Source organism: Rutidosis leptorrhynchoides, chromosome 1 (genome assembly GCF_046630445.1).
Source record: "Rutidosis leptorrhynchoides isolate AG116_Rl617_1_P2 chromosome 1, CSIRO_AGI_Rlap_v1, whole genome shotgun sequence".
Taxonomy (NCBI): Eukaryota; Viridiplantae; Streptophyta; class Magnoliopsida; order Asterales; family Asteraceae; genus Rutidosis; species Rutidosis leptorrhynchoides.
Genome location: NC_092333.1, coordinates 6,051,846 through 6,072,137, shown reverse-complemented (window position 1 = coordinate 6,072,137; position 20,292 = coordinate 6,051,846). Strand labels below are relative to the sequence as shown.

Here is a 20,292-nt window from a genome sequence, read left to right as displayed (position 1 = left end):
TGCACAGATTGTTTTCGAAATATGAGTATCTTGTGGTCTATTATATTATTAGAAATGATTGTTTATGATAAACTAATGAACTCACCAACCTTTTGGTTGACACTTTAAAGCATGTTTATTCTCAGGTATGAAAGAAATCTTCCGCTGTGCATTTGCTCATATTAGAGATATTACTTGGAGTCATTCATGACATATTTCAAAAGACGTTGCATTCGAGTCGTCGAGTTCATCAAGATTATTACTAAGTCAGTTATAGTTGGATATATTGTGAAATGGTATGCATGCCGTCAACTTTTGATTTAAAGGAAGTTTGTCTTTTAAAAACGAATGCAATGTTTGTAAAATGTATCATATAGAGGTCAAGTACCTCGCGATGAGACCAAATGTAATGTATTCGTCCAGATAGATTAGGACGGGTCACTTCACCTGTGGCACGTATCACTACCATTAGACTGCTGATTGCTTTGGCAACAATTCACAATCTGGTTATTCACCAGATGGATGGGAAGGCAGCATTCTTGAATGGTGATTTGGATGAGGAGGTTTATATGAACCAACCTCAGGGCTTTGTCATGCCAGGAAATGAAGGCAAGGTGTGCAAACTTGTGAAGTCCTTATATGGTTTGAAACAAGCACCTAAGCAATGGCATCAGAAGTTTGATGAAGTAGTTTTATCTAGTGGTTTTAAATTAAACCAAGCAGATAAATGTGTATGGAAATGTCCCGTTCTTATTGATTAAAAACGTTCCATATTAATTGATTTCGTTGCGAGGTTTTGACCTCTATATGAGACGTTTTTCAAAGACTGCATTCATTTTTAAAACAAACCATAACCTTTATTTCATAAATAAAGGTTTAAAAAGCTTTACATAGATTATCAAATAATGATAATCTAAAATATCATGTTTACACACGACCATTACATAATGGTTTACAATACAAATATGTTACATCGAAATCAGTTTCTTGAATGCAGTTTTTACACAATATCATACAAACATGGACACCAAATCTTGTCCTTATTTTAGTATGCAACAGCGGAAGCTCTTAGTATTCACCTGAGAATAAACATGCTTTAAACGTCAACAAAAATGTTGGTGAGTTATAGGTTTAACCTATATATATCAAATCATAACAATAGACCACAAGATTTCATATTTCAATACACATCCCATACATAGAGATAAAAATCATTCATATGGTGAACACCTGGTAACCGACATTAACAAGATGCATATATAAGAATATCCCCATCATTCCGGGACACCCTTCGGATATGATATAAATTTCGAAGTACTAAAGCATCCGGTACTTTGGATGGAGTTTGTTAGGCCCAATAGATCTATCTTTAGGATTCGCGTCAATTAGGGTGTCTGTTCCCTAATTCTTAGATTACCAGACTTAATAAAAAGGGGCATATTCGATTTCGATAATTCAACCATAGAATGTAGTTTCACGTACTTGTGTCTATTTTGTAAATCATTTATAAAACCTGCATGTATTCTCATCCCAAAAATATTAGATTTTAAAAGTGGGACTATAACTCACTTTCACAGATTTTTACTTCGTCGGGAAGTAAGACTTGGCCACTGGTTGATTCACAAACCTATAACAATATATACATATATATCAAAGTATGTTCAAAATATATTTACAAAACTTTTAATACATTTTGATGTTTTAAATTTACTAAGTCAGCTGTCCTCGTTAGTAACCTACAACTAGTTGTCCACAGTTAGATGTACAGAAATAAATCGATAAATATTATCTTGAATCAATCCACGACACAGTGTATACGTATCTCAGTATTGATCACAACTCAAACTATATATATATTTTGGAATCAACCTCAACCCTGTATAGCTAACTCCAACATTCACATATAGAGTGTCTATGGTTATTCCGCAATATATATATAGATGGGTCGACATGATAGGTCGAAACAATGTATACGTGTCTATGGTATCTCAAGACTACATAATATACAATATAAGTTGATTAGGTTATGGTTGGAATAGATTTATTACTAACTTTCACGTAGGTAAAAATGAGTAGTTTTTATCAATCTTGTTTTACTCGCCATTTCTTCGTTTCTAATCCGTTTTGAGTGATTCCAGTGGCCACGGTTTCGTATTGAACTTAACTTTATGAATCTAAACAGAAAAAGTATAAGTTTATAGTTGGAAATACAAGTTACAAGTCATTTTTGAAAGAGGTAGTCATTTCCGTCGAAAGAACGACATCTTGATGACCATTTTGAAAAACATATTTTCACTTTGAGTTTAACCATGATTTTTGGATATAGTTTCATGTTCATAAGAAAAATCATTTTTCCAGAAGTATAGCTTTTAAATCAAAGTTCTTCTTAGCTTTTAATTATCCCAACCAAAACAGCCCCCGGTTTTACTACGACGACGTATATCCAGTTTTATGGTGTTTATCGTGTTTCCGGGTTTTAAATCATTAAGTTAGCCTATCATATAGATATAGAACATGTGTTTAGTTGATTTTAAAAGTCTAGTTAGAAGGATTAACTTTATTTGCGAACAAGTTTAGAATTAACTAAACTATGTTCTAGTGATTACAAGTTTATAACGTTGAATAAGACAGCTTTTTATGTATGAATCGAATGATATTATGAACATCATTACTACCTCAAGTTCCTTGGATAAACCTACTGGAAATGAGAAAAATGGATCTAGCTTTAAAGGATCCTTGGATGGCTTGAAAGTTCTTGAAGCAGAATCATGACACGAAAACAATTTCAAGTAAGATTTCCACTCGAAATAAGATTGTTATAGTTATAGAAATTGAATTAAACTTTGAATATGATTATTACCTTGTATTAGAAAGATAATTTACTGTAAGTAATAAAGGTTTCTTGATCTTGGATGATTACTTGGAATGGATTTAGAAAACTTGGAAGTAAACTTGCAATCTTGGAAGTATTCTTGATTTTATGAAACTAGAACTTTTGGAATTTATGAAGAACACTTAGAACTTGAAGATAGAACTTGAGAGAGATCAATTAGATGAAGAAAATTGAAGAATTAAAGTGTTTGTAGGTGTTTTTGGTCGTTGGTGTATGGATTAGATATAAAGGATATGTAATTTTGTTTTCATGTAAATAAGTCATGAATGATTACTCATATTTTTGTAATTTTATGAGATATTTCATGCTAGTTGCCAAATGATGGTTCCCACATGTGTTAGGTGACTCACATGGGCTGCTAAGAGCTGATCATTGGAGTGTATATACTAATAGTACGTACATCTAAAAGCTGTGTATTGTACGAGTACGAATACGGGTGCATACGAGTAGAATTGTTGATGAAACTGAACGAGGATGTAATTGTAACCATTTTTGTTAAGTAGAAGTATTTTGATAAGTGTCTTGAAGTCTTTCAAAAGTGTATGAATACATATTAAAACACTACATGTATATACATTTTAACTGAGTCGTTAAGTCATCGTTAGTCGTTACATGTAAGTGTTGTTTTGAAATCTTTAGGTTAACGATCTTGTTAAATGTTGTTAACCCAATGTTTATAATATCAAAAGAGATTTTAAATTATTATATTATCATGATATTATGATGTACGAATATCTCTTAATATGATATATATACATTAAATGTCGTTACAACGATAATCGTTACATATATGTCTCGTTTCAAAATCATTAAGTTAGTAGTCTTGTTTTTACATATGTAGTTCATTGTTAATATACTTAATGATATGTTTGCTTATCATAATATCATGTTAACTATATATATAACCATATATATGTCATCATATAGTTTTTTACAAGTTTTAACGTTCGTGAATCACCGGTCAACTTGGGTGGTCAATTGTCTATATGAAACCTATTTCAATTAATCAAGTCTTAACAAGTTTGATTGCTTAACATGTTGAAAACACTTAATCATGTAAATAACAATTTCATTTAATATATATAAACATGAAAAAGTTCGGGTCACTACATGTATATAGTAAATTTGATGATTCTGGTAAAGGAGTTATAATTTGTCTATATGTTGATGACATGTTAATCTTTGGGACTGACCAAAGTCAGGTTGATTTAACAAAAGAATTTTTGTCATCAAAATTCTCCATGAAAGATATGGGGGAGGCTGACGTTATCCATGGCATTAGGATCAAACGCGAAAGCAAAGGAATTTCGATTTGTCAATCTCATTGTATTGAGAAGGTGTTGAAAAAGTTCAATTATTTTGAATGTACTCCTGTGAGTACCCCTGTGGATCCAAGTGAGAAGTTTATGCCTAATCAAGGTGAAGCTGTATCACAACTTGAGTATTCTCAGGTGATTGGATGTTTGATGTACGCCATGACTTGTACAAGGCCGGATATTGCTTTTGCAGAGGGAAAACTGGGTAGATATACTAGTAATCCTAGTACTCATCACTGGCAAGCAATTAGGCGGGTACTGAAGTACTTGAAGAAAACTATGGACTATAGTTTATCTTACAATGGGTTTCCTTCGGTAATAGAAGGATATTCTGATGCGAGTTGGATAACCAATATTGAAGATCATTCTTCAACGAGTGGTTGGGTGTTTTTGCTTGAGGAGGTGCTATTTCATGGGCTTCTAAGAAGCAGACATGTATTACCAACTCAACTATGAAATCTGAGTTTGTTGCTTTAGCTGCTGCTGATAAAGAAGCAGAATGGCTTAGAAACTTGATCCATGATATACCATTATGGCCTAAACCTATAGCACCCATGTCTATTCATTGTGATAGTGCTGCGACATTGGGAAAGGCTTATAGCCAGATGTACAATGGAAAGTCTAGACACTTAGGTGTCAGACATAGCATGATTCGTGAACTTATCATGAATGGAGTGATTTCTATAGTGTTCGTGAGGTCACAACAGAATTTATCTGATCACTTGACGAAGGGATTGGCAAGAGACTTGGTTGACAAGTCTGCTATGGGGATGGGTTTAAAGTCCACATAAATTTCTAATTATAAGATACCCAATTCCCTTCTGAAGAAAATCAGAAGCTGAATTCAATGTGGAAGACTTATACTTAGAAATTTGGAGTACATAAATTTTATATCATCCCAAGGTAAGGTATGTACTCGGACATGCTGAAGGTGAGGTTGAAGTCTAGCTTCTTAATAGTTCATTTGAAAAAGTGCATGAGCAGGTGCATGACTGAAATGAAGTACCTATGTGAATGTGAAGTTTTGCCGCTTTAACAAAGCTTGGACTTTTGCTTTAGATGTATTCATGAAAGGATATGGACACATGGCTTGTAAAGTGTCGGGATAGCTTTAGAGTATTTGATAACTTATGTGTATATTATTTTCAGTTATTCAAATGGGTTGAAGGGTTCAATTCTTAGAACACCCGAATTCTCGAATATTTGGAATGTGTAATGTACTAAGGTGAAAATTCAATCTTTAAGATATTTTCATTTATGCATGAGTTTTTGTTTTAATTTATTTAATTCTCATGAAACGAATTGCACTAAATTGAGGAGGATTGTTGAAAATTTAGTGTAATTGAGGGATTTAATCTACACTTGTAAATGGGTTAGGAGGTACGGAGTGTACACCCATTAAGTGATAGATTACCCGGACCCGAAAGTGGTTTTTCATTATCACAAATTTGAGTGATTATGGAAGTATTATTCATGCACCCACTTTTATTGTTAAAAAGTTAGTGAAACATCTCCATCGTGGAGTAGGTGAAACATCTTCATCGTGGAGTTAGTGAAACATCTCCATCGTGAAGTTAGTGAAACATCTCCATCGTGGAGTTAGTGAAACATCTTTATCGTGGAGTAGGTGAAACATCTCCATCGCAGAATAATACTTGTTTTTGAGTGCCTATAAATATGGACTATTATTCATGAGAATAAATACACAAAAAAAGTTCTTGTTTACTGCCAATAACAAGAGTAAGTGAAACAGCTCCATCGTAGAATAATTACTGCCAATAATGGAGTAGATGAAACATCTATATCGTAGAATAATACTTGTTTTTGGGTGCCTATAAATATGGACTATTAATACTCTTATGCAAAAGAGTTCTTGTTTACTGCCAATAACAAGAACTAATCTCTGTCTTATCCCAAAGTGATATTCGTGTAAACCAGGCAATAAGGGTCGAATAATTACTTTCGAAAAGTGATACCACGATTCAGTGATTTATCCAGCTATCGATTATTTTACCCTACACGAAAATTTTAATAAAACCTCTAACATTATCTACCAATTTTAAGTTTAAAAAAAGCTAAAGGAGAAATACCAGAAACCGATGATGACAGCAAAGACAACGGGATTGTTTATCGCATGAAACCCTAATGTATGCCCTATCCACACTTTATACTCATTTTATGGTTAAAAAAAAAGGGAAAAAAAATCAATAAGGTTACAGATTAGCTATGACATCAACCAATTTGTAGTTGCACATAATTCTATTTCTATATAATTTTTATAAAACGACTTGTTGACCCATTTTTTATATAAATGGCTCATGGGTCAGCAATAATAGTACTACATATTACCATATTAACTATTAGACAAAATATATGAATAGTACCAGGAATATTTTCGTCTTTTCACCTTTTTTCCCCTTCTTTCTTTCAAGTAACACCACAAAAGCCCCCCACACTTTGTTCAAAAATTAAAATCGGCCCCCAACACAGGGGGTTAAAGCGTCAAATCAAAATTTTCATAAAATATCTTAAATAAACTCCACTCAAATATTCAACATGTCATATCTTCTCGCTCGCAACGAGTTAAATTTTTCCGACACCATCCTTAAACTCGAAATAATTTTATGAACACAATGTCACTAACTATACGCAAAACGGACACTTTTAAAAAAAGCTAAATATTTAGGATACTTTTCATATATGTTGATTTTTCACTCGCAGGCTCCGTAACTAAACACAATAAAATACATAATAAATCGAACTCCCGCCGCGAAGCGAGGGTTCGAAAACTAGTTTTTAACTAAGATCCATAAATTGACTTGAACCAAAAATTTTTTTTACCTTGTTTCATGTCTTGCTACAGCTTTTCAAAATTTAAACCCACCTGACATATAACTCTAAATGTAAAAACCACTAAATTTAAAAAAAAAAAAACCCGCTAACATATAACACTTTAACCATTTTAGGACAAAGACAAAAGGCCTTAATCTCACCTTAAGAGCAATCTATTATAAGTACCTTCTTTCGATTAGTGAATTATCCATCCTTGAAGTGATTATCATCTACATAGTGACTATAAGTTGACAGTTCACAGCAAATAGATTAGGTCATAACAATACTTCAAATATCTCGTGTATCCTATATTAATAGCATCGTTCACCTAGCACATCTTCTTTCAGAATTTATGCTAAACTAACTGCAATGTACAAACAAAAAAACAATCACTCGTTAATCTTTAAGCAATCAGAAAATAGATCAACATACTATATAAAATATTAAACCACCAACAAACTGACCAAATCCTAGTCATTACTTCAGTTTTGTGTTCATCAAATGAAAATGACAAATATAAGTTCATGTATAGAAGAAAAACTAACAGATCTAAGATCATACTCTTCGTTTAGCAACTTTCCTTCAACAACATCAAGAAAAGCTTTTTGCTGAAGAAAATTTTCTGTTGAAAGTGATAAAAATATTAAAAGATGAAATACACAATTATGCAATTGATCAATAGAACCTGGAGTCGAAGGAACTGATACAAAGTTTGTTTACCACTGGTGTATGGCAGCTGAAATAGATTGTTCTTGTTATAAGACCTATCATTTTAATCTATAATCACCCAGTTATAAAGGATCAAGAAAGCAAAAGTAGTACCATGAAAATGCATGGTTCCAAATGAATCCAAACATAGAAGCATCAAATATCAAATAAGAATCTAAATTAAAAGCCAAACAAAGCAAAACTTACACCTTTGATTTAACACGCTAAAAAAATTCGGCCTGTATCAGAAGACCAAACCCAAATCAAAATAGAACATTATCAAATTACCTCTGAGCTTAGGTTCCTTTTCAGCCTTAGCTAGGTTACCACTCTTCCATGAGACTTTTTGATTCCATACTACCTTAACTTTCTTTGCTTTATTTTCAACCTTGATTGTCTTATTCCTTTACATAAAAACAATCAGTGATCAATATAAGTTTGTGAACAAAGATACCTAATATTAACATCACATCAGCTTCTATAGAAAGCTAAAAAGGGCAACAATACACAAAATCATACATTAGTGTGACAGTTTATATTCATATGTACATTATGTACCATTATATTGCTAAATACAAAAAGAAGATCAACGTATACTAATTATGTACAATCTACATCACAAAAAACAATTGTTATGTAACTGTTGTTGAAGACTGTTGATCGATAACCGTCAGCTATTGATGACGGTAGATAAACGGATCATTGATTCCAAAAAAACCTCATTTAGACATTTTTACAAACACCTTGTGAACACAACAAAAAAAAAAATTCCTTTTAATCCACCGAACAACACTCAATCAATTTTACACAGTCAATCAGTTTGCTTTTACATTAACAACAAAATGAAAAATAACAACGTACCAATATAGATTTACTGCTGTTAACGACGATGGATTTTCGGCGGGAAACCCCTGTCATTAATTAATCCATAGAAACCGGAATCTTAATTGGAGAAACATCAAATCGGGCTTTTAATCGCCTTAAGCGGCCAGGTTATGAAGGGAAAACCCTCCAGTCGTTGATCAGTGGCATTCGGCTGGAAAGCTTCGGGCATTCAGGATGCACTTATGAAATTTATCGCGTTGATTTTTCTACATTCACCTGTAAATCCTTCTGTGTAAATTGTTTGATGAAGATGGCGATGGATGGTTAGACGTTACTATTTCAGGTTTTTGATTTAGGGTGTGATATAGGGAAGAAGGGACCAGAATAAGGTGGGTTTTTTTTTTTAAAAAAAAAAAAAAAAAAAAAAACGGGTACAGTATAACAGTGAAAAGGGTGATGTGGCGGAAGTGTATTGATTCAATTGTTTGATGAAGATGGCGATGGATGGGTAGACTTTACTATTTCAGGTTTATGATTTAGGGTGTGATATAAGGAAGAAGGTACCAGAATAAGGTGAGGTTTTTAAATAAATAAAAAAAACGGGTGCAGTATAACAGTGAAAAGGGTGATGTGGCGGAAGTGTGTTGGTTCAATTGTTTGATGAAGATGGCGATGGATGGGTAGACTACTATTTCAGGTTTATGATTTAGGGTGTGATATAAGGAAGAAGGTACCAGAATAAGGTGAGGTTTTTAAATAAATAAAAAAAAAAAACGGGTGCAGTATAACAGTGAAAAGGGTGATGGGGCGGAAGTGTGTTGTTTCCTCATTTAAGGTAATTAGTATTAGTATATAGTATAATATAATGTTTTATATAATATTTAATGAAACTCAGAACAATAACAAATACATTTGAAACTCAATCGACTAATATATTTTTCATCAAATATTATATAACATGAACAAATATATTTAGAGTGTGAAATTTTTTTTTTGAAAAGTCAAAAAATGACACTTATTATGAAACGAATTATGAAACAAAGGAAAGTATATTTTTCACATGCTTAAGTCCTACCAAGAAATTTTCTTTCACGATAAATCTAAAATCTTATTAGAAATATGCCAATTATAGTTTATTAAAAAAACATATGAAATTTTTTCAATTGTGAATACTTTACCACCTCAACTTTTCAAATGTGTATAAAAAATTATCAGTATCCCATAATTATGAATACAACATCCCTCATGTTTTTTTATTGACAAAATTACGCCCGTCGTTCCTGAACTTGTATTAAACCTTCTCAGATCATCCTTAAACTTTTTTTTTTTTGATAACGTCGTCCTTGAACTTGTATTCATCCCAATATTTCAATAACCCTAATTTCTTTTCCACGTAACTTCTTATTGTTTCATTACAATATCATAAATCCTAGCATGTTCAAGTCGAAATCCAAATCCAAACTAAAACTTAAAATCACACCACCTCTTCTTCTTCTTCACCTGTTAACAAGAACATATCTGAAAGAATCAAGAATCAAGCATAATATTCTAAAAACAAGAATCGAGCATAAATATGATAATTAATCAAGCATAATATTCTAGAAAACAAATACAAACATAATATTCTAAAAATCAATCATAAAATTCTAAAAAACAAATACAAACACAATCAGCCCACATTCGCAACCATATCTGGAATGACACAAACTCGGATTTACCGGATCTGAGAATTGAGAGTTTTGACTTTCTTCTATTACAGTTTCAAACTCAGATTCAACACAACTTTTGTGGTGGCTACGGTTGAAATCAAGAATGAATTGTGATTTGATTTTAATTGGTAATTGAATTTGAATAAAGATTCAAGGTATAAATCACAAGCAAAATCCTAAATAGATCTGGAGACCACAACCCCTTCTTCCTTCAAATTTAACCAATAACCCTAAACCAAGAACATGATTGCCATAAAATCTATTGTTGCTTTGTGATATATAATTACCACCGCCGTTTAACTCACCATAAAACTCCACATCATCGTCGGTTAAAAATCGAAGCATGGATTCGAAATCGAGGGTATCCAAATCATATAATTATCACCGCCGGTTAACTCACCGGAAAACTCCACATCATCGTCGGTTAAAAATCGAAGCATGGATTCGGAAGCTGGGGTATCCAAATCAACTTCTAGATCTAGAAATAAATAAATCTCATTTCGTTGATACTCCTAACTAAATCTCAAAATTGAATCATATAATGAATCATATCAAAATTAATGCGATTTTAATTCATAATCCTTCTCTAATGTAACTAGATTCTCACAAGCTTTTATAAAATCATCTTAATCGATAATTTTGACACTTTCAAAGCTCAATTTCCAAAGTGTGCTCATAATCCTTCTCTAATGTAACTAGATTCTCACAAGCTTTTATAAAATCATCTTAATCGATAAGTTGCGTGAAACAACTTGTCAAATCCATTACCTAAATATGAAGACCTAGGACACTGCTATGTTGTTAGTGGTCATAGAAACTGTCGGCTTAACCTAACACTCTGAGAACATTCAACAAAATCAGTGACGAATGAATTCTAAGTGAAGTTAAGCGGACAATTGCTATGCTCACTAATAACACAACCGTATTCAAGCACTTTAAATATGTATGCTAATGATTTGAGAAGTTTCATACAAAGCTTAACTTTACTTGACTTTGGAAAAGAGCATAAAGATCCAGTGACATTTAAAGGCGCGATAGTAGATGCGGAGAATAAGAGAATATAATAAGTTTCACCCTGGTCCGACATAGCAACAATGGTCCGACCTAGACTTATCACCCGAATCCATTTCTTTCTCAAAAGAAAAGGTGGTGTGTAATATTAATGGTATTTTTTGATCGTATATTGTATACTTATACATTTTAAAAATCAAAATTAAATCATATAATGCATCATATCAAAATTAATGCGACTTTAATTCAAAGAAAACTCTTAGGTCAAAGCTATTATAATTGAATCATTTCAAAATTAACATGACTTTACAATAGACACTTCCTACTATCAAGTATATCCGTAGATCGAGTTAAATGGAATTATACCATTAATTACATGCCAACTAAGGTAAACCGTGTGTTTTTTGTCTATAAACCATTAAAATTGGACTAAAGAGAGTTTAATAATTATATCCTTTAATATAGAACTCTAAAAACTAAATAGCAATCCTCAATCACGTCCATGCCTTACACATGTCAACACATATTTCTTATCATCCACCATTGTTCAAAAACAATACAAAATAAACTTGCATAAAATAATTACTACTGTAATAAATAAGTATTTGAAAATGTATGAGGAGTTTCCCGGATAAAATGGCATTGAAAATAAACCATTAATCAGAATGGCCACATTTATCAATCTTGCGTCCAAGCCATTACACCGTGAGGAACTGAAATTATCCTCCAGAATTGGTAAACGGACGCATTTACTTTTATAACTTATATATCAGTAAATTAATTAAAATTAAACACAATTGATTAGAATCAAAATTAAAATTATAAAATAAACCGAATGAAAATAGCTCAGTGGAAGGAGAAGTCGTTTATAAATGGGATCACGGCATAACAAAGTTAATTATTATGTCCACTTCCCTAACACATCCAACGTGTTTTGCCTCATCATTGCAATTTAATCATTCAAATAAACTTATTATATTTAATTCTATTAAAAATAATATATCATAAAAAAGAGCCTCAGTGTGTGTAACAATCAGATCATTGATTAAAAATCTCACTGAAATCCGCTAAGATAATTAAATTTATCGTCATAAGCTCAAAATAATCACAAATTAATTTTAAGATTTAAAAAAAAATTATAAACACAATTTTGATATAAAAAAAAAATTGTGCTCAGACAGCCAAGGGTTTGTCGTCAAACTGAATGGGAAGAAGAGCCCAAGATCAGAAACTCTAGTCCACAAAATTGCTTCATCAACGCACACCTATCATAACGTTTACAACAAATATAAAAAAAATTAGATTAAAATTACCTTGACTTGATGAACAGTTTGAGACCTCGAATGTAAAGACTTACTTTTAGGTTATTTGGTAGACTGACTGTGATGTGAGGGCGGTGTTGATTTATAGTGTGTCATGTAATTAGGGTTATGAATATGAAAGTTTTTAGGGTTTTAGAGCCGCCTTGGAATAAATGAGTTAGATGGGCTAAGTCGTTTGGGCTTTTATTAGGATCATGTTCACTTAAACGGGCCTAATGTGAATTGTAACTTGACAATAATGACTTGTTGTAAACGTCAGCGTTGTTATCATAAATCATCATACATATAAATAAAATAATTAAAATTAAATTTTAATGACAACCAAGACTCTTAATAGGTTTAAAATGTTGTACAAAACGTTTTTTTTTTTTTTTTTTTTTGTGAAGCGAGGAAACCCTCCTTTGAACGGCGCTCTCATAGAAGGTAAAATTTCGGGTAATCAAGTCCTCCGAGTGCGAGACCTGGTACCGGGTGAATTACACATTATGCGCACCCTTTAGTCACACTCTCTTTTTAAACAATTTGGCGTAGTCAAGAATTGAATTCGGGTGGTGTGCTTCATTGGGCTACTCGATTGCCACTCAGACAAACCTGCGTAGTTTGTTGTACAAAACGGTTACATAATGATTTTATTATTGTAGCTATTAAGTTGTACAAGTCTCTTTTAAAACATGTTAACATCAAGCTTTAATTGTACATCGTTATTACTTGCTAACAATTTTATACTTCTATAGTGATAGTCATAAGTGTTTAATTGTACCATATATTTTGTGTTAAAGACAATGATATAACTATTTACTTGTACAAAATATGTTGGGAAGTTATCCCACATCGGTCATGGACAAAAACAAATGTATGTATATAAGTTAAAGGGGAAGTCCCTCTATCACCAATTGATTTTAGAAAAGGATGGACTCTTGGACTTATATGTTGTACATGTTATTGGACTATACGATTTATCAATTCTGTCATGGTATCAGAGCTTAGGTGGACGGTTTGTTCTAACAGCGAGTCCGATTCAGGCCTCCATGAGTGTGCCGCCGTCGATACAAAGAGATTGAGTCAGGCCTTCTTCTTGCCGCCATCTCTACAACCGTTCCACGCCTCGATGTGAGGGGGCGTGTGGGAAGTTATCCCACATCGGTCATGGACAAAAACAAATGTATGCATATAAGTCAAAAGGGAAGTCCCTCTATCACCAATTGGTTTTAGAAAAGGATGGACTCTTGAACTTATATGTTGTACATGTTATTGGACTATACGATTTATCAATTCTGTCAAAATCTTTTTGTAAGTTAACGACAAGAACAACTATTTTGTACCAATTGAATTTTCTCCAAGCATTTTTTTAAACGGCTATTTCGGTAGAGGAACTGAACCACTTTTGCGATTATTATCACCCACGTACGTTACGGAGGAAACTCACTCGGAACCGGGAAGGAAACACCCTCGAGGAGATTTAAACACGGGAAAATCCTCAAAGTTTGCCCCTCCTAGGATTCGAACCCGCAACAAAATCATCAAAGTTCAACCTCCCATACCACAAAACCACTCGGTGGTCTCTAATCATCTTGTTACATCGTTTCACAATTAAATAAATCAAATCAAATCAACTTTTATAACACAAAGAATTGGGATTAACAAATGTTACAACAACTGAATACAGAATCCAGCCCAAGTAGAGCATCTTGGTTAATCAACCAAGAAGCAAGAAGCATGGCTTGACCTCTCTTTATTTAAAACATTTACACCTCGCCTCACCTTAATTATAACAAGAAAATGATGATTACTTAGTTCACTGGTTGATTTTGATTAGTTGATTATAGTACACTTTTTCCTGATTTCTCCATTGGTTCCCGTAAGGACTCCAATTTTACCCATTTTAACCATCGAGTCCTGAAAATCTTTGATGAACGTAGACCCATGTGAAGTTGCTTGAAGTTTGATATAATCTCTTGTTTTCTTGTCATCAAGAAGAGCAGCATCCGATTGAAACAACCCTCTCCTTTTTGAGACAAGGGTATAGTAATCACCATCGAATATTTTCGAACTCCCGGGGTCCATTTCTATAAACGTTGTTGTGTCAGCTGGCTTGCATTTACTTTTCAGTTGAGTCGCGTAGTTCGAGTCTAGTGATGGGTCAGTATCGCCTTTGCCGGTGAAGTTGTACAATCGGGTTGTGATAGTTGAGCAATGAGAAACACCCACAGTGTGTCCTCCTAAATAAAGCGATAAAAACGAACCAAAGTTATATATATACACTCTTTTATAACATAAAGTTCATTAGGTGATCGATATGGATAGAAAAATGAAAAAAGTACCTGAAAGAACTACAAGGTCTTTTTCGTTCAAGCCCCTGGATGCAAAATTTGCTTTGAGTTGAGTAAAGTTCATAAAAGGAGCTGGCAGAGTCAAACTGTCAGCAAAAAGCGATACTCTTCCATCTCTTCTGCCTAATGGGACTGGCCAAAATGGTCCCTTAATCTGCAGAATCGAACACGAAAAGGAAGTAATAAACTATGATTTGAAGCTGTGGTAATCTAATATTGGTTATAGATCAAGACAATTACGATAATGTATAATTTCATCACACATGTACATATAAATAAGACTCTGCATGTGGTCATACAAACATGAATGCATTATATTATGGGAAATTAATGTACAATAAAGTGTACGTATGCTTAGGTTGCTACTTTGAGAGATTAATCGTTAACTAATGCTACGAGAAATTAACAGCAGATATTAATCTTTTGTTAATCAAGGATATTATTATACATATAGTAGAAAATACCTGGGTGATTGAATCTCGAGCTACTAACGCTAAGATATCTGCACAAGAAACAACACCAGGACAAGCTGCTTCGACCGCAGTTTTTACAGCATCAATAACTTGAAATCCTCTTAACGAAAGATTTGGAGGTCCATCTTTCTCGGCTTTGTTGTTCGTGGTAGAATTTATTAGCACAGAGCCATCACAACCCTGCATAAATATCATAAATATCTTAATTCATTCATTACATTATCACAATCTTAAATCAATATTGTTAGGAGTAACTAAAAGTAAAATAAAAAACTTTAATGATATGATGTTACTAAACGAACCCGAACAAAACAGTCATGAAAATGCATTCGGAGCAAAGCAGGTGCAAGAGAAGGGGCTCGAGAAATGAAGTTTGCTGTCGTCGTCTTTACAATGGCTTCGGCTTTAGGACATGTCTTTTGGTAAAACCCTAATTTTAGATCCTTGCCATTGGCATTGTTGAGTATAAGAGCAACTAGAAATAGTTGGAGAACCACTGAAATGTGTTTTTGGTTTGCCATATTTCTTACACACTTACTTGCTCACAGATGGACTTGAGATGATTAGAAAGTTGATGAATGTCTTTATTTATAGTTGTCAAGATAAGAAAAAGTCAACTCAGTGAGTTGTTTAAGAGAGTAAATTAATTAGCTAATGATTAAGGCCAACTTTGTATACGTATAGATGTACATAATGATATAACACATTCAACCCGTAATTCCATTGAATCGACTATACATAATAATATATTATCTTTGCACGATTTATGGGGCTTTCATCGTAGCTAGTGGTTTAAGATTCTTAACGTGTTAATAAAATTTGGTGAAATAACAAAATATGTAACTACAACAAAATGAGTGTCATGTAACATCTTACGAATATTTGTATATAAGATTGCATAATTAAAATAAGTGTATCATTCAAATTACGAATATATATAAAGTGCAAATCCTCAGTTACGAAACAAACAAACTCAATTTTTGAGTTAACTAAAAATGCTTATCAATAGTTTCCATTAAAATTTTATAATGATAATGTCATTATTAGGACGGAGGGAGTATATCGTTGGTAAACGTAGAGGTTGACAACTATTTGAAGCGGAAAAAAATTGAATTATGAAATACGCAGACTTGCCTGAGTGGCCACTGAGTTGTCCAATGAACTATACCACCCAGATTCAATTATTAGTTATGCCAAATTGTTCAAAAAGGGAATGTGACTAGAGGATGCGCATAATGCGTAATTCACCCAGTACCAGATCTCGCGCTCGGGGGGTTTGATTACTCGATGTTTTACCTTCTATGTGTGTTCGTTTATACAAGGGGTTTAATCGCTTATTAAAAAAAATGAATTATGAATTATTTATAAAGTAGTAAGGCTGATTATTTTGCTCGCGCCTTCCTAGTTGCTCGTTTGAAAAGTTTTTTTATGAAAATTTTGACTGTTAAAAAAAAAAAGCAAGCAGGTCGGGTGATTTTATTGGATAAGTAGAATGGCCAATAATCTTATTTGATTCTCAAGTAGTGTTAGCTTCAACAAAATAAATGTTTGGATCTATAGTCGTTATCTGAAGTCTAGTTTAAATTGAAATACTTGGATTTAGAACTTATTGTACCTTCTTATAATTTCTAGCCCTCGCTAGTATTCTAATAAATTTTCATATTGTTTTTTTTTTTTTTTTTCCGGACATAAGTTTTGGATCACCCAGGGGGGACTAAACTACCCACATGTTCATCTCCTGTAGTTGCATAACTCGCCCCCAACTACTGCCCTGGAGGAAACTCGGATCAATCCGAGGGCATGACCGGTAAAACCTCTCTCCCCGCTGCCCCCGCACTAAGAGAAATGCAGCCTGGGTGGATACTTCATTGAGTGCAATGTTGCAGACCAGCGAAGTCGAAAACCTGACCTCTCATTAAGAGAGGCAGACCACTACCAGTTGAGCTACAGCTTAATGTTTATATAGTTACCATGTGATCAAACACCACAACAGCAACATTATTCTTCAATTAGTGAAACGAATTTTTTATTAATTATCAAACTAGGATCAATCTGTCGGAAAAAATGGTCTCACTAATTCTCAACACACGCTCAATGAAAGACAATAAAGAAATAAAGACAATCCACAATACAAGAATTTTACGTGGAAACTCAAAAACAGGAGAAAAACCACGGGCATCCAAAGAGAGAAATACACTATATCACAAATTGTTACAATGACATACACAACTCTCTTAAACCAACTATGTAGCATCCCAGGTAAACATTCCCCGTAGTAAACATTCCCCGTAGCATGATATTGTCCGCTTTACCCGTAGGCGCACGGATTTTTCTTGGCGACCAAACACGACGAGCACTTTCCCAGGAGGTCACCCATCCTGGTAGTGCTCTCGCCTGAGCACGCTTAACTGCAGAGTTCTCATGGAATCTGCTGCGCTTGTGGTCACAAAACGCGTCATGCTAGGAAAGGTCTCCACACCCTTATAAGGCATGCTTTGTTCCCCTCTCCAACCGATGTGGGACGGATGTAACACGGATGTTACAATCCTCCCACCTAATGGGACACAGCGTCCTCGCTGTGCACGTTTGGTCCGGGGCCTGGCTCTGATACCATCTGGGTTATCGTTGACCGTCTTACCAAATCTGCACACTTCTTAGCGATGAAGGAAACAGATATGATGGAGAGACTTGCTCAACTATACATCAAAGAGGTTCTATCTCGTCATGGTGTACCTTTGTCGATCATCTCAGATCGCGATCCCCGTTTTGCTTCTAGATTTTGGCATTCTTTGCAAGAAGTCATGGGAACTCGTCTCGACATGAGTACTGCTTATCACCCACAGACCGACGGGCAAAGTGAACGAACAATTCAGACTTTGGAGGACATGTTACGTGCATGTGTCATTGATTTTGGAAAGGCTTGGGAAAGGCATTTGCCGTTAGCCGAATTCTCTTACAATAACAGTTATCATTCGAGCATTAATGCCGCACCTTTTGAAGCATTGTATGGCCGTAAGTGTCGTTCTCCTATTTGTTGGGCCGAAGTAGGCGAAAAACAAATCACCGGACCCGAGGTAGTCCATGAAACAACTGAGTAGATTGCTCAAATTCAAGCTAGACTTAAGACGGCCCGTGATCGTCAGAAGAGTTATGCCAATCTTAAACGTAAAGACTTTGAATTCAACGTGGGCGACGTTGTAATGTTGAAGGTTGCACCTTGGAAAGGTGTGATCCGTTTTGGAAAACGTGGAAAGTTAAACCCACGATACATTGGTCCTTTTGAAATCTTGGAGCGTGTTGGACCCGTTGCTTACCGTTTGGATCTTCCAACTCAATTGAGCTCAGTTCATCCTACCTTTCATGTATCGAATTTGAAGAAGTGTCTTGCTGAACCGGAACATGTCATACCTTTGGAGGAACTTACAATTGATGACAAACTCCACTTTGTGGAAGAGCCTGTCGAAATTATGGACCGTGAGGTCAAAACTTTGAAACGCAACAAGATTCCGATCGTCCGAGTTCGATGGAATGCCAAACGAGGACCTGAGTTTACCTGGGAATGAGAGGATCAAATGATGCAGAAGTATCCTCACCTTTTCCCGACTCCTCCATCTACCTCAGCTTAAAATTTCGGGACGAAATTTTCTTTAACAGGTGGGTAATGTAACGGCCCTGGATTTTCCAACGTTTAATTATTAATAATGTTTATTATTAATGCTTGAGTGTTAATGAATGTATTTTATTACATTTACTTGTTACCATACATGACTTTACATGTCCCGACACGTCTTTGTGACACACGAACTTTTCACGAATAATATTTAAGATATTATTTGCATTCATGATTAATTATTATTAATCATTTTTAATTAACTAAGGTTGCTAGTTAATTACTTGGGCTTATTTATTTAATTTGTTACATACTTGGTCTTTTATTAATGGACTTATGATTAGTGGACTCGGAAGCCCACCCAACATCCTTAATGGATTATTTAGCCCATCTTATTATGCAAGTATCATACTTAGACTTAACTAGATTAATTAACTAGTGAATGAATCTAGTTACTTGTATCAATTACACCTTGTTCCCATGCAAACACACTTTATTACTATTTTGAGCCAATTACATGCAAAGAACTAGTGGGCTTTTCCCTTCCTCTTGATCCCTTGAGAACCGTCGGCCAACATAGGAAATGGGGAGGGTTTTGTTTCAATTTTTGTGATACTTATTCTCTAGTATTACTTCATTATTCTCACACACAAACTTACACTTTCTTTCTCTCATCTCATTTGCTCTCTAACTTGTAAGTATCAAGTTTATTTTCCTTTCTTTTTCTCTCATAAAAACCGAAGCACTCATCATCATTCTTACTAGTTTCATCACTTGTTCTTGATTATTGTTTACTTACTTGTAGTTGTTTGTTGTTGATTAAGAACCAAACTTTCTAGTTTGTTCTTCATACCATCTTGTTCATACAAGAACATACAAGAACCTAACTTTCTAGTTATGGTTCTACACGTAATGTTTATAAAAGAAAGTTCATGAGTTGTAAAAACCATACTTGAAGTTCATGTTGTAAACTTAAAGTTTACTTTCTTAAAGATCAAAGCCTTGGCTTGAATCTTTAAAAGTATGAACAACCATGAACTTGTTACTTGTTTATTTAGTTTATTTCTTCATATTATGCACTTTAAATTCGTGTTTGTTGGTTTAATGGTCAAGTATTACAAGTTAATCTTGATCTCATACTTCTTGAAACTAAAAGTTAACTTTATAAGTTCAAGAACATGGAAGTATAACTTTCTAGTTATAACTTCATATACTTGTGTTGGATCTAAGTTTATATAACTTATGGTCTACTTATTTTGTTGTAAACAAGAGCTTACAAGCTTA

The 20,292-nt window shown here is 33.9% G+C and overlaps 1 protein-coding gene, 2 long non-coding RNA genes and 4 other non-coding genes across 7 annotated transcripts; all 7 read right to left on the bottom strand.

Annotated features, from left to right (window-relative positions):
- Positions 1–7,035: 7,035 nt before the first annotated feature.
- LOC139855641 (uncharacterized) lies at positions 7,036–9,233 on the bottom strand. The gene is made up of 3 exons (XR_011761507.1): positions 8,590–9,233; positions 7,582–8,132; positions 7,036–7,384 (listed from the first exon to the last, which is right to left on the bottom strand). It is a non-coding gene; the product is annotated as an uncharacterized lncRNA (long non-coding RNA).
- Positions 9,234–11,712: 2,479 nt separating this feature from the next.
- Positions 11,713–12,682, bottom strand: LOC139855634 (uncharacterized). The gene is made up of 2 exons (XR_011761503.1): positions 12,631–12,682; positions 11,713–12,538 (listed from the first exon to the last, which is right to left on the bottom strand). It is a non-coding gene; the product is annotated as an uncharacterized lncRNA (long non-coding RNA).
- LOC139887458 (small nucleolar RNA snoR80) lies at positions 11,883–12,010 on the bottom strand. The gene has a single exon (XR_011773290.1). It is a non-coding gene; the product is annotated as a small nucleolar RNA snoR80 (small nucleolar RNA).
- LOC139887450 (small nucleolar RNA Z152/R70/R12) lies at positions 12,115–12,225 on the bottom strand. Its single transcript, XR_011773282.1, has one exon. It is a non-coding gene; the product is annotated as a small nucleolar RNA Z152/R70/R12 (small nucleolar RNA).
- On the bottom strand, positions 12,286–12,371 carry LOC139887449 (small nucleolar RNA R11/Z151). Its single transcript, XR_011773281.1, has one exon. It is a non-coding gene; the product is annotated as a small nucleolar RNA R11/Z151 (small nucleolar RNA).
- On the bottom strand, positions 12,439–12,540 carry LOC139887447 (small nucleolar RNA Z157/R69/R10). Its single transcript, XR_011773279.1, has one exon. It is a non-coding gene; the product is annotated as a small nucleolar RNA Z157/R69/R10 (small nucleolar RNA).
- Positions 12,683–14,407: 1,725 nt separating the features above from the next.
- LOC139855627 (peroxidase 27-like) lies at positions 14,408–15,919 on the bottom strand. The gene is made up of 4 exons (XM_071844871.1): positions 15,701–15,919; positions 15,390–15,578; positions 14,917–15,079; positions 14,408–14,814 (listed from the first exon to the last, which is right to left on the bottom strand). Exons 1-4 carry the CDS (start codon positions 15,917–15,919, stop codon positions 14,408–14,410), a joined length of 978 nt encoding a protein of 325 aa, XP_071700972.1.
- Positions 15,920–20,292: the final 4,373 nt, after the last annotated feature.

Bases quoted from the DNA above. Each gene is read 5' to 3' on its own strand.
- LOC139855627 (XM_071844871.1), bottom strand. From the start codon at position 15,919: ATGGCAAACCAAAAACACATTTCAGTGGTTCTCCAACTATTTCTAGTT. The intron at 15,080-15,389 runs GTATTTTCTACT...TCGATTCTGCAG, and splicing joins CTCGAGATTCAATCACCCAG to ATTAAGGGACCATTTTGGCC. The intron at 14,815-14,916 runs GTACTTTTTTCA...CGCTTTATTTAG, and splicing joins AGACCTTGTAGTTCTTTCAG to GAGGACACACTGTGGGTGTT.